The 13,849-nt window shown below is 39.2% G+C and overlaps 1 protein-coding gene across 2 annotated transcripts; it reads right to left on the reverse strand.

The window, feature by feature from the left end:
- Window positions 1-80: 80 nt before the first annotated feature.
- LOC119797999 (bestrophin-2-like) lies at window positions 81-13,804 on the reverse strand. Of its 2 annotated transcripts, XM_038307297.1 has the most exons (10): window positions 13,223-13,804; window positions 12,384-12,572; window positions 9,609-9,703; window positions 7,472-7,705; window positions 4,916-5,070; window positions 4,713-4,790; window positions 2,922-3,074; window positions 2,748-2,828; window positions 1,941-2,095; window positions 81-1,736 (listed from the first exon to the last, which is right to left on the reverse strand). In XM_038307297.1, the coding sequence occupies exons 2-10, from the start codon at window positions 12,533-12,535 to the stop codon at window positions 989-991; spliced, it is 1,851 nt and encodes a 616-aa protein (XP_038163225.1). In that variant the 5' UTR covers window positions 12,536-12,572; window positions 13,223-13,804; the 3' UTR covers window positions 81-988. The 2 variants fall into 2 exon arrangements, with proteins under 2 accessions (XP_038163225.1, XP_038163226.1); XM_038307298.1 differs by lacking the exon at window positions 12,384-12,572.
- Between the last annotated feature and the right edge of the window lie 45 nt (window positions 13,805-13,849).

The following is a 13,849-nucleotide window of genomic DNA, read 5'->3' on the forward strand; positions in this document are numbered from 1 at the left end:
GCAAGAACTGGCGACCTGTCCAGGGTGTACCTCGTTTCTTGCCCATTGACAGCTGGAGAAAGGCACCAGCACCCCTTACGACCCCACTCGGGATTAAGCATGTCAGAATATGGATGGATGGATGTTTTGAGATTCCTAAAGATATATTCAGGGAAATATTCCTGTTGTTAGTGTTTTATGTGATAGTTATAGTGAAACACAACTTCCAAATGCTTTCTTTAGCCTGATTTCCTCCTCATTGCTTCAAGATATTATCAGTTATAATAATTTTCCTGTTGACAGATACCTGATTCTGAACAGTCCTTTGCAGCTCCTCCAAAGCTACCATACAGTCTCCTTGCTAGATCTCCATGTTCATCCCCAGAAATGGGCAGAGCTTTGCAAGTCGTTCACAGCTTGGGATGATATCTATAGTAAAACTTCTCGTAGACTTTCTCCCTGACCTGTCAGCTGTGTCTCCTGGTCTTCGTAATGCTGTTTGTTCACTAAAGCCATCTAACAAAAACTCTAAGGCCTTCATATAACAATTATATTTATGCAGAGGTTAAATTAAACAGTGGGTCCTATTAATTATGTGGCTTATGAGGACAGTTTTTATTTTTGTTGCATCAGTGTAAAGAATGCTGAATACAAACATGTGTTTTTATTTTTCAAAATTTTCAAATTTTTGCTTTTTTTTTTTACATCCATATGCAGCAAATTTCCACAGATTAGTTTGTTGTACATAAACAGCAAACAAATGGATTTAACAAAATGTTCCTTTAGAGATATTATAGAAGATTTTAGTGTTGGTACTATAAATTAGCATAAAAACTAGTGTTAGGGGGGAAGAAATCAAGGAATCTATTATGATATAACCTAATTAATTTAAGCTCCAACTATGTGGTCCAGCAGCAAGTTCGACAGCAGTGATTTGTTATACCTATTGAATAAAACCTCTGTGGGCTCAGATAACCAAGGTTTTGGTAAATATCCCAGCTTGCTGACTTCAGGATGCTGTGAACTCAGAGCCCACGCTCACACTGCGCAAACGCTGAGGCTCGACGTAAGACGGCACAGCGAGGAGGGACATTTGGTTTCCAGTGGAAGGTGGTTTAGGAATGCCGGACGTAGCCTTAGGAAGACTGATTGCTGGCTGTGAGCTGCAGTGTTCCAGACCTGACTGGGCAGTAGAGGGAAAAAGGAAAGCTGAAAGGGGGCGTGAGGTGAAAGTAAAGGCAGAGGCAGGAGGAGCTGATGTATCTCTGGAGGAGCGAGGTGGAGGAGCAAGCGATGAGCCCAGAGCTCTGGAAGTCTTCTCTGGTTCCTCTTCGGCCCTCTGAACCCCTTTAATTGATGTTACATCCCTGCTTTCACCTGCTCTTTCCTGATCCTCACCAAACTCAACATCCACCAGCGGAGTCCTTGTACTCTTCTCCTCCCTGAAGCTGCAGACGGTGCTCTGGGGGTCCTGGCCCAGCCCTGATGGCAGTGATCCTCCTTTGCCTATTTTACAGCTTTTCTCTTCATCCTCCTCTTCATCATCACTGGAGCACCTGTCTGTGCTGGGTGAGTGGTAGAGCCGCTGGAGCTGAGCTGAGGTGCGGCGCAGAGCTCCTCCCATGAAGCCAGATGGGGACGGAGCCACATTGAGAAGTCGATTAAAGAGAGCCATGTTGGGGTGGCGGCTGCTGGATTCCTCCAGATTCTCAGCTATGTCCTCCAATGGCTGAAAGTGCATCTCCTCCTTTGGGATCCTGTCAAGAAAATTCTGATTATCTCTGTAATAGATTGTTTAATATGTCTGAAAATCACCAGAATCCACAAGCTTCATCTAAACTAAGGTTTCATCTTTCTCTCAAACTTAAAAAAAAGAGAAAAATCTCTCTGTTTTAAACAACCAGTTAGGGGATTCAGAAGCAGGATCTCATTGCCCCATGAGGAGACACAGAGAGACTCACGCCATGTCGAAGGTGGAGCCCTGAAAGGAGGGTTTGCGGAGGACAAAAAGCGTAGCCGCCGTGTACGGGGGGCGGGGGTTGGAGTCGTTCCAGTAACGGTCTCGCTCCATCACCGGCAGATCTCCGTACATCTCATCCACAGCCATCATGGAAACCTGCACACAAAACGTAACGCTAACTATGCACCTGTCAGCAGGAGAAATAATTGCTGTCCTTTCCTCAAATATGGCTTTTATGGCAGAGTGGCAAGAAGAAAAGCAAATATTAAAGGAAAGCCATATGCAATCATAAAACTATAACATCACAAAAATTATCTGTAAGAAGCCCCTCTGGTCAGATGAGACTATAATCTTTGGCCAAAGTTGACATCCTTTAAATAAGTAATACTGCAGATTACATTGAGCACACCATCCACAGGCTAAAACAGGGCCGAGGCAGTATCATGCTGTGGGATGTTGCTGATGGAGAGATCTATATGCAGACTGAAAATGTGATGTTAAGAGAAACTTATTAAGAGCTATCTTACAAATAAAGGCAAATATTTTAGCTTTTGGATGTAAAACCCACCAGGAAAGGTCAGCTTAATAACAGCAACAAGAGGTGGATCTAGTATTGACTTCAGGGAGATTAAATATAGATTTATAGATGTTTAATTGTAAAACTACTTGAAAGTCATTCTACCATAAATCTGAATAAATACATTATTATTGTGGGAAAGTTAAAGGAGCATAAACGTGTAAGTCGCTAGCCAAAAAATCTTGTTTAGACAATATGAAAATCTTTAAAGAAAATTTAGTTATAGAAAACCTGAAAGTTTCTGTCGATCAACCAGTTGGTCTCAAAATCATCATCATCTTCTCCAAAAGGGTTGATCAGCTGCTCCGCAACCTGCAAAAAATATATATATATATTTTTACATCAAGTTCTAGGCTTTCTGCTCGCATCAAAACAATGCAAACCTCTAGGGAGCCTCATAACGACCTTGAGCCACCCTGCGTAAAAGAAGAACTGCAGGAGTGTGAATGTGGGCACATAGAGGTCCAGGTCATGACCCGGGTAGCCCTGACTCGGGTCCAGGAACTGACGGCCGATCAGACACACCAGGAAGAAACTGTACACTGCCAAAGTCACCACCTGAGAGACAACAGATCCATCAGATCAGTGTTAAAGTCCAGCTTTTATATCTGATTTCTGCAATGATGCACCAGGGTTTTTTTGTGTAATAATTGTGTTACAATTTATTTTTGCCATGGGTTTCGGGTTGGCAGTTAAATAGAGTATGCATGCCCTAAACGTGCTCTTATTTTTCATAAGCTGTACCTGACAGCCATGTGTCCCTCTAAGATAAAGCAGCCCAAAAATGCCATCTAAAGGACAGAAAGCTGCTGATCAGGATGCTACCAGCGCTACTGGTCCTGGCCCTGCACTTGAAGCCATTACTATGTCACTTAAGCAACACGAACAAAAGCTGTTGGAAACAATGAATCTCTTCACTTGGATTGGATCGCCACCAGAAGAAAACATCCCCCTCATATGCATAGAAAAAAGTTTATGTTTCCCCATCCGTATTTTACTGAAGCCAGGGCTAACAACTTATGAACATATTTGGCTACCGTAAGGTGAAATTGTTGATGAGTACCTACTTACTAAATTGCTGTATAAGTTCAAAAGAAATAAATCATACAAATAAACAACTGATTTAAAATAATTCTTAATGTGAAAACTATAGTGAAAAGTGTGATAATGAGCTGAAATGTCATTGTTTACAAAGTAGGAGCCACCTTGAACACCCTCCGTTAATAAAACTTATAATAATAAAAGTAAAATTGTGAAGAGAAACCAACTTGAATTAAAATATTTTTTTTCTTCTTTTTAACAGAGCTCCAGTCTGTGTTTGAGATAAAGTACTTTGCAAATCTATTCATACTAACTCCAAGTGATGTTAAAGAAGAAAAGATTCATGACTCTCATCCTCCTTTATAACTAAAAAAAAAAAAAATCACAAGCATGGATGTCCAATTATCCCCATGTTTATTTATTTTAAATAAAATAAAATGCAACAAAAACCAAAGAAGCAGTTAAGACAACTTTGGTAATTTGGGAGGAGCTGCAGAGATCCACAGCTCAGGTGGGATATTCTGTGCTCAACTTTGGCATTCGTGGAAGAGTGGGCAAAAAAAGGTTGTTAAACGAAAGACATAGGGATTCTTAATCAAAATTGCCACATTCCTGTGGAGGGGCAGTAAACCTGCAGAAGAATGTGCATCAGTCAGATGAGACAAAAGCTGAACTTTTTGTTCCAAGTGCAATACCCTATATGTGCAATACAGTCTCAACAGGTTTAGTATGCTATGGAGATGCATTTTATCAGCTGTAATAGACCTGGGGTCTGTTTCACGAAGCATGTTTAACAAACTCAGATTCAAATCTGCAAGTTTTTTGCCTGACGGCAGTACAATGAAACAGTTCTGCTTAGACTAAATTCATTGTTTAAAATGGCCCAGTCAAAGTCTAGACACAGACCCATTTAAGCATCTGAGGCAAGGCTTGAAAATTGGTGTCTTCAGATGGTCTTTAACCTACTGTATTAGCTTCAATTTCAGCTATGTTGCAAAGAAGAATGGACAAACTGAGACTTATTGAACGTCTATAATTGAAAAAACGAGGTAACACACACAGAGGTCTGTGAAGAAAGAAGAAAGGCAATGAAACTAACAAAGAAGATACATTGCATGTGGTAAAACCTAACAGTTACCAAGTGAGTGATCTTACCTGAGTGTACACGAGGGGCACGCTGATCATGTCATAATGAAACAGCATGCTGCACTTCCCTCTGAAACCATTTAGCTCCTGTCGTCACACAGACAGACACCAGCTGTTAGAATACAATCTAAATCTCTGCTCTGATAAAAGCAAAAGCTCTGCAATTCAAAGCCTTTGTTGTAATGTTTCCACATGAAGTAGCTGTGCTGCACCTCCAGGAGAAGCTTGAATGTGTGATCATCTTTGATTCTGCCTTCACAGCGGGCCACAGCTGCCAGGTTGGTGAACCAGACACATGGGATCCAGTATTTGTTGTAAGGAGAATGGAGACCCTCGAACTTTTTTCTCTCTTCTCTGGACATAAATCCTGCACAAAGGAAAACTAGGGTGGTCTTTGTCTCTGTTTAAACCAACCAATTGCTTTTTACTTTACAGCATACATTAATAGCTCACTGAGAAAAGAGATGAAAGGCGATGGCGAAGAAGATTTAATAGTGGTGTTCCTAGGCTGGAAGCACTGGCTGAGGTCTAAGGCTTACATTTCCCTGGGATTTGCTTCTTACTGTATGTCCAGTACCAAAGACTTTATCCATGTAGGTTAGAAGCAACTCTAACATACTGAAGCTCATCTAATCGTCTCACCGTTCAAAATACTACTGGTGCTTTTCCAACACACTTCTCCACTATTATGCTGAATTCACTTACTTGCTACACTGTTATGTCTTTGCAATGAAATAATGGAAATGCTGTTCTGCTGTTTTTAATTTTATAGAAAAATGTGACTCCTCTTTAATTTTTTTTTTAATGCCTGTTTTATTTTTTTTAAACTGCTTGAAAAACACACACACACACACACATATACATATACATATATATATATATATATATATATATATATATATATATACATATATATATATATACATATACATATATATATATATACATATACATATATATATATATATATATATATATATATATATATATATATCAAATCATCAACCACCTCTCCACCACCAGGTGGTGCCCTGTCCTTGTTGGCCCTCATGCACACCTGCGGCTTGTTGGATCATCACTGAGGAGTATTTGAGCAGCGGGCTGTCACCACCTCGACGCCAGAGTGTTTGCCAGTTTTGGGTACTCTAGCCAAGCTGAGATTAGCTGAGTCTAACCTGAGCCTTTGTTTCTCTGAGTCTAGTATTGTTTTTGTCTTTGCCTTTCGACAGGAAGCCCTCCTGTGTAACTGAATGCCTGGCCTTCTCCCCCTGGAAGGATTAACTGAGTTCACACTGAGCAGGGGAAAACATCCACATGAGCCGTTCAAGTCCCATCGGAAATCCAAGTGACAGTCCGCTCCATTACTCCTCTGGGTCCAACGTATGTCTACCTGTCCGCTCTCCAACGAGTTCCCTCTTCTCTGGAAAAATCCCACACAGACTGGATTCAAGGATTGACAAGAGCCCCCTCAAACGTGAGTCCCTCTCCAGCACTATTCAAGTCTCTGTCAATTTTCCCACGGTCCCTGAACTGATCACTGTGATCTCTCCTTCAGACTTTCCAGTTCCGGTTCACCAGTCCACTGAGTTCCAGATCCAATTCCTGTACACATTACATCAAATAAACCTGTTAAACTGGTGGTCCCAGAGTGGTACTGTATCTCTGCATTTGGGTCAGAATCCTTAAACCGATCATGACAGAAAAAGGCTTTTCTAATTGATTCATTTCATCTGGTGTCTCTCCTTTTAGCTCTCTTTGTTGCCGCTTCTTTCTGTGTTGGTTTTAAAATTACTAACCACCCCTGGTTTATAGAACAGATGTATAGCACGATCAAATATAAATATAATGGGTTAAACCACACAGTTATACAGGTATAAACTAGTTATAGGATGACAGATTATTTTTCAACATTTTAGAAATGTAACCCAAAATAAGCTTCATATTTAAGAAGAAAGTCCAAAACAACACACAAAGATTTTTGATCCTTTGCCCATTAGTAACCTCCTTTTCTAAAGTGCTCCAGTGAAATTAGTGACTTATCCTCCTAAATACCTTCTTAATTTGTCAACCCAAGAACTGTTTTTTCAATCCTTGGGATTATGTAGCCCTTAGGAAAAACATGCAGTCTGCTGTTTTAATGACAAAATCTCTAAATAAAAGACATGATAATCAATTTACCTAACAAATTATTAAAACTTATAGAATATGAAGCACAGAATTCCAAACTATTTTGGATTATTGTTAAATATAGAATGGGGTGAAAAATACCCAAAGATAATAGGTGTTGGAAGTTACAACAAAGTGACATTGCACCAGTTGGCTGACCAACACCTCTGTAATCTATGGAGTTTTAGTATGCAATTTATTTTTGATATCATTGGAATATTCAGGTCTTTTATTAACACTCAAGCAGAAGAACATTGGTGACTTAGGAAACGGGTCCCTCACAATGCTAACTAAGATGTTGCTCTGGCTTCATTCAGTTTTCTCTGCTCTTTAGCTGTCAAGAGACACAATAAGTGATGCTCGTCTCTCAGTTGGTGTTCTCTCTTTCACCTAAAAGGATACCTCACTGGAATCAAGAAAAAGCATCTCTTTGTCCCTGTATTTCTTCTAATATATAAAATGATAAATGATTGTTTTTGTTGTCTTCACGGGTCTAGTGATTACAAAAGATACAAACACACAATCATGATGTGGATTTCTGTCTGAAACACCACTGACTAATCCCTGTGCAGACCCCACCATTCCCATCACCCCACTCTCACCAGCCTCCACCACATGGTCCATGGTGGGGAACCGTTTAAAGACGGCGGTGCTGACAGAGCGGAGGATGAGCAGGGCTGAGAGGCTGGCATAGCGCATCAAAGTTCGTCTCAGCAAGCGACCTCGCTCGTCGTTTCCCTGGAGCCCCCCGGACAGGACGCACATGAGCCTGTCGGGCAGCGGGATGCTGGTGTACTGGTTCCACCAGCGGTTCACCACTAGGGTCACGTAGAAACCTGCAAACATAAGCACAGATACAGAGGTTGTTGAACAGTTTTCTGGGCTGTATGCCCTGTAGTTGTTTCCATTAGAAGCAATTCCTGGTCTTTTGCTAGGTATTTACCCCAGATATGATTAAGCACTATGAAACCTGAAGCTTTTAAATGACTTAATAATAAGAGAGAAGGGGCCTTTCAGGGGCATGCTTTTAGGATTCATATCCATCATCCCAAGTATACAAGCAACAACAATAAAACAATGGTAAATATGGCAGTATGAGAGCTGTCATTAACCAGGATAAAATCAATCAAGTACCGACATGGGCAGATCAAGTGCAATCAGAGAGGAGAAAGCAATTTTTATAAGAGCAACAATAAAATTAAAGATTGGAGTTTACAAATGTTCTCGTTACATGAAACTGAACTCAAGCCAGTACAACCATTATTACAATAAACAGAAGAAGAGGGAAGCTTGCAAACCTGAGAACGCCATAACAGTGAAGTACGCGGTGGGGGACGAAGTACTCAACATAGTACTTGAGTAAAAGGGATACTCATACTCATCGTCAAATCTTAGACAACAGGTACAAGAGGTAAAAGTTAGTCGGTCAAACTACTCAATTTAAAGTATTAAAGTACTCACTTTTGGAAATATTTAAATAATCAAAAGCACATGCATTTAAAAGTACTTAAAGGTATAGTGGATGATGTTCTTTTTCCAGGTGGAAAAATCATCAAAATAAGTGGTCCTCCTAATTGTCAATCATTCTGGTGATATGTTTATGTAAGGCTGTCCTACGAGCTCGTCCCCATTCTCACTTACCGGTGGTGAGTCTGACATAGTGAAAAAATTGCAAATCTTCTTTTAGAAAACATTCTCTCACACACGTTTAATAGATGTTCCCTCTCTGGAGCGGGTACAGAGTTGTGAATGTGCATGTGTCTTTTAAAAAATTCGCGAAAATCCTCCACTATACCTTTAAGTACTTAAAAATGTAATTTAGACATTTCTGTCTAATTTTCAGAGTAATTTTAAGGAACCTTAATAACAACAGCTATTTTGAATATTATTTCTTATTTAAAAACAAACCAAAAGTAAAACAGGAGTCTTGATTCTCTTTCTTTCTCCTTCTTGGAATAGAGGTTTAAGGTTGAATCTATTACAGCAAAGAAACCACAACAACTTGGCCACATGGCAACACCTTATTAAAATTACGAAGTCATTTTAAAAGTACAAATAATATCTGCCCTGAGTTTCTTACAATCCATTTAACGTCATGCAAACAGAGTCAGTCCTAAGGGCTGCTGTCTTAGATGTTGAAATTGCATTTCCAGAAAGAAAAACAGCAGCAGTGGATTAGAAAGCTAAAAGGAGCCAAAAGTAAGGAGTAACTAGCAGCTTCCTCCAAACGTAGTAAAGTAGAAAGCACAATATTTAACTTTGAAATGTAATGGAGCGAAAGTTACAAATACCCCCTAAAAATGTACTCAAGTAAAGTAAAGATACTGGAAAAAAGTGCTTAAGCAAAATAATCAAGTAAATTTACTTTGTTACTTTTCACCACTGGAAGTTAAATAGGAAGACAAGTCTTAGAGATTCATTTTTTACTCCCTACACACATCTCATGTGCTTTTTTATGTAAAAATGTGTATAAAAGATTCACTGTTTAATAAGAAGCCAATGTGCCTTCATTGATTGAAAACATCATGTCAATTGTTGTACATCTTGAACAACCTATTACTTGTTGTGTTGATTAAGTCTGACGTGATCAATAAGTTGTAAGACCTTGACATTTCCCACCATCAGCAATGACACAAAGCCTAGCTGCTCCCCACAGATCCAGGTTTTGTGTCATGTTGCTAGAGCCACACATAAAGCTAACCCCATGTCTGAACAGTGTCAAAGATTATAAAGACTTACCCAGCACAAAGGACATGGGGATGAGACTGGCATAGCGGTTGCAGTAAATTGCCAGCTTTTCAAAATACCTCCTCTGATCCTCATAGAGGAAAAATCTGAAAGGGTGAAATAATCCAGGGAGCATTATGCAAGGCATCATGGAAATGATGATTATCTGCAGCTGCAGAACATGTTCATAAATTAATCACAGGCGTGACTGTCACGTTAATGCAAGGCTTTTAAGGATTTCTTTACTGTTCTGATTCTATTGTAGAAACAAGGATTTTACAACATACAATCTAAATGAATTAAGTTTATAAGTTTGCATTTAAATGGTAAAAATAACACATTGCACTCAAATAATAATTGATTGAATATCCTTTCTCAAGGTGTAACTTGATTAAACTATTTTGTAGCCCTACTGAAAGAGATTGCTGTTGATTGAGGGTTACATTAAAGAACTCTGTTAGGGTTCTCCAGCTTTATAATTCAATCCACTTTGTGCAATTAACCAATAATGCAAGCAAAAAACACAGAAAGTGCTGCATGACTAACAGTTAATACAGTGTTTCTAGGCTTGGACGTTCCACACTGCAAACCATTCTAAAACATGAGTAAAATGTTCCTCAAATTAGTATATTTACCCTTAATTTGAGTGGGAAAATTATATAACCTGCCAATAGAATAAGCGTTTTTACCCTTAAAATAAGATAAATATTATGTAATTGAAATAAGAGACAGCAGTATTTTTTTCTTATTTTTCAATTGTCTTATTCCATTGGCAACATGTCTACCTAATCTGCTTAACTCAAGAAAAAAAATAACTGTTTTCAGCTACTCAAGAGATATTATACTCTGGTCTTCCAGGTACAAGGGCCAGCAGATGACCTTCATGCCATCTGACTTCTCTTCTCTGAGCCCCAGCAGGATGGAGAGGGCATGTGGCCATTTCATCTGTTTGTATCCCTTATCTCCACATTTCGATTATGGCCATATATTAGAACCATAGCGAAGAGTTGAAACGGCCGACCAATAAATCAAAAGCTTCTTCTTTTGATTTAGCTTTCTCTACACCAGAATAAACCAGTGCAGCATCCACAAAAAGTCATCTATTCAGCCTCCGCTTCATTCTCTCACTAATTAATAAAAGCCTTTAATATTTTAACTCCACTTGATGCAGGAATCCTAAAAGAGCTTTTTGTTGTTTTATTTTTAAAAGCTTAGAGTCACAGTTTTGGCTCTTGATATCTGGAAAGCTACTGTTTAAGTTTAAATGTGTCCTGCTTGTATCTTAACTGAGCTACTTAGATATTATTAGTCTATGTCTCTAAGCTTTGATTAGCTTTTACAGATTAAGGGTCAGATTTGGTCTTTGTGATAAAGTGGTTCAGTTTGTCTTCACCACTTCCCTTATTTTTTTTTACTGTTTCGCAATGTTTAAATTTAAACATTAGTTTGCAACTTTGCTTCACTTACTATCCTGGGATTGCTTGTGTTGACATTATGTTGCAGCGATGGCGTAACAGCACAACAATAGGCCCGTAAGCAGCATCATCTGGGTGGGCCCCATATGAAGTAGCTACTTCCAGCAGCTCTTCTTTCCTTTTTCTTTTCTAGAATCTGCTTAAGTACCTCTTTTTTTTTTTATATCCATCGTCGCTAACACATTGTACGTAACGGTTGTGTTTTTAATCAACGCTCTGGATTATCCATAATTTCAAGTCGTAGTGTAAAAAATAAAATACTGAAATACATCGTTATTTTAAGATCTTTATTACGGTTTGAAACATATATGAGTGTATTTTTTTTTACCAACCATCTAATGAACTATACACAGTTATTAACATAGTAATTAAAAGTACCACTGTGTGCTTTGCCCTTGGTGTGGTGTTTAAACAGCTCACCATCTTGTTGAAATCTGCCATTTGTTGGGGTATAAATAAGGTCTAGTCAGTCATACTCGTATCAGGTGGGTTTAAGAGGAATTTTTCGTACCATTTCATCTGCAAAGAGACGTCCTTGTCCACAATTTAATGGGGGCCTACAAGGTGTCAGTGACGGGGCCCCTAAGCAACTGCAGTCTCTGTTTACCGATATTTGCACCATTGTGTTGCAGTTTCCATCTATTTATATGTTTAGGTTAAAGCTACTACTTCTGGGTTATTGCTTGAAGTTGTATATTTTGTTTCAAAGTATATCCATGGTATTTGTTTTCCTTTTTACTCTCCAGTGTTTGTTCCGGTATTTCCTGCTAAAATGGGCGGATGATGTCATTGAGTACATTGCTGGGTTTTACCATTTAGAGGGTTTCCTTTGGAATAATGCTTTCGTTTTTCTATAAAGTAACTTTTTGAGTTATCTTGTATCAAAATGTTTATTTTGCAGACTATTTCATTATGTAGATGAGTTTGTAAATTAGATCATTTTATTCTTGTTTCTGTTTCCCTTTTTTTTTCTACCTTTTTAATTGTGTCTTGCCAACTGGTTATACAACCACTGAGTTCTTGGAAGCGCAGGGAGATGGTTCTTAGAGTGAAAAGTGCCAAATAAAAATCCTCAGAGGAATCTGGAATGTGGCTGATGCCGTTTTTTTTTTTTTTTTGTTCACCTTGCTGACCCTCAACCAAACTATGTCACAGTCTGCATGTAAAGTTCTGATCAGAGAATCACTTATGCCAGTTAACTGTTCGTTTAAAAAGAACATGAAAAATAAAGCACTGGAAGCCGCAAATTCAGCATGAAAGTTGTTTTTTTGATGAGTATGTAAAGTAGTGAATGCAGCAGTTCAAGCCTCACCTGTAAGTGATGCTGATGGCTGTATACATGGCAAAGAAAGCCAGGAACTCCTTGTAAAGCACCTTGTAGATGCTGCCTTTCCAAGCCAAGAGCAATTTGGAAAAGCCACAGAAGCGAGCATTTGCTACTCTGGCCGTGTAGGTGACCGTCATTGGTAGCCAAGGCTTCCAGGTTTACAGAGTGAAAGTGCTGTGCAAAGGAACATAGAAAGTTGTTTACTGAATCAGTTTAACCCGTTATCCTAGTTCCAATGTAGTCAGGAAAATATGGGATTTTGATTTCAATATTTTCCAGGTCAGAAATTGTATAGAGAAAGAAAATTTGAATATGAAAATTTTCTTTAATGCCACCTTTCCCATCTCCCTTCGGTGTGCAGTTGTACATTTACTTCTGTCCTAACCCTTTCTCCTTTCCCCATCTTCTATCCCAGACTTTCTGTCCTTCACATACCTCCTTATTTGTGATAAATGCAAACATGTGGCTGCATTTCTTGCCTCCTTCTTGGATCCTAGTTTCCTCCGCCATTTCTTTTGTTTTTCATTGATTGCATATTTTGCAGCCCTCAGGCCTTCTACTTTTGAACTTCAGTGTTTTAATGACAATGCAAAGGACTGGTAAAAAAGGGTAACTATTTCTGATAAGTCAAAACAGATACACTATACACCATTTCATACATGCATTAATCAGTCTTTCCAAAACAGAAGTTAACCTTAATAAGAGAGAAATTAAACATTTTATTCTGGACATAAATAGTGCATTAACATCAAGACCTCCTCAAACCTCACAAATAAATAAGCCCCTAGTTGGATGGGATTCTGAGGCACTAAATGCAATCCTACCTCTCAGTGGTGCTTCGTCCCGCTATCTTCAGCACATCTCAAAGCGTAATTGGCCCCACTGGAGAAGCGTCTTCTTCCCTACACCCTGCTCAACTCTTAACGCAAAACAAAACCCTGGTATCTCCTGGGTTCAGCCCCGTTAACCCTTGTTGGCTGCATGGTTATAATCCATGGCCGTGTCCAGTGGTCAGCGCGCCCCAGGCTAAATCCCCTCCAAAAAACAAAGGAGGAGGCGGTGGCTCGTTAGCGCGGACCCCAACTGGGAGAGTGATGCTCTATGATGGACCACAAGCGACAGGCCGCAGCGCACAGGGCCGAGCGGGACAAGCAAGGAATTAGAAGTCAGGAGCAAGCGGACCATGCAAACATTGGTGCTCAGTAAAATGAGAATAAACTTCAAGCATGGTTATGAAGTTACAAACTTATCTGGAATGTTCCAGAAACAAACTTGCAACGATTTCAGTTATATTTGCATGTATTTTAGCATTTTCTAAATTTAAAACCATATTCAATCTCTTATGTGACAAAACACTGGGCTTAACTATGGAGAAGCAGGAAATTTACCTGAAAAGTGTGGCAATCTTACTTATCCACCCTTTAAAACAACCTCCTCATTAATCTGATATG

This window comes from Cyprinodon tularosa, unplaced genomic scaffold, assembly GCF_016077235.1.
Source record: "Cyprinodon tularosa strain WSP-4 unplaced genomic scaffold, ASM1607723v1 ctg607, whole genome shotgun sequence".
Lineage (NCBI taxonomy): Eukaryota > Metazoa > Chordata > Actinopteri > Cyprinodontiformes > Cyprinodontidae > Cyprinodon > Cyprinodon tularosa.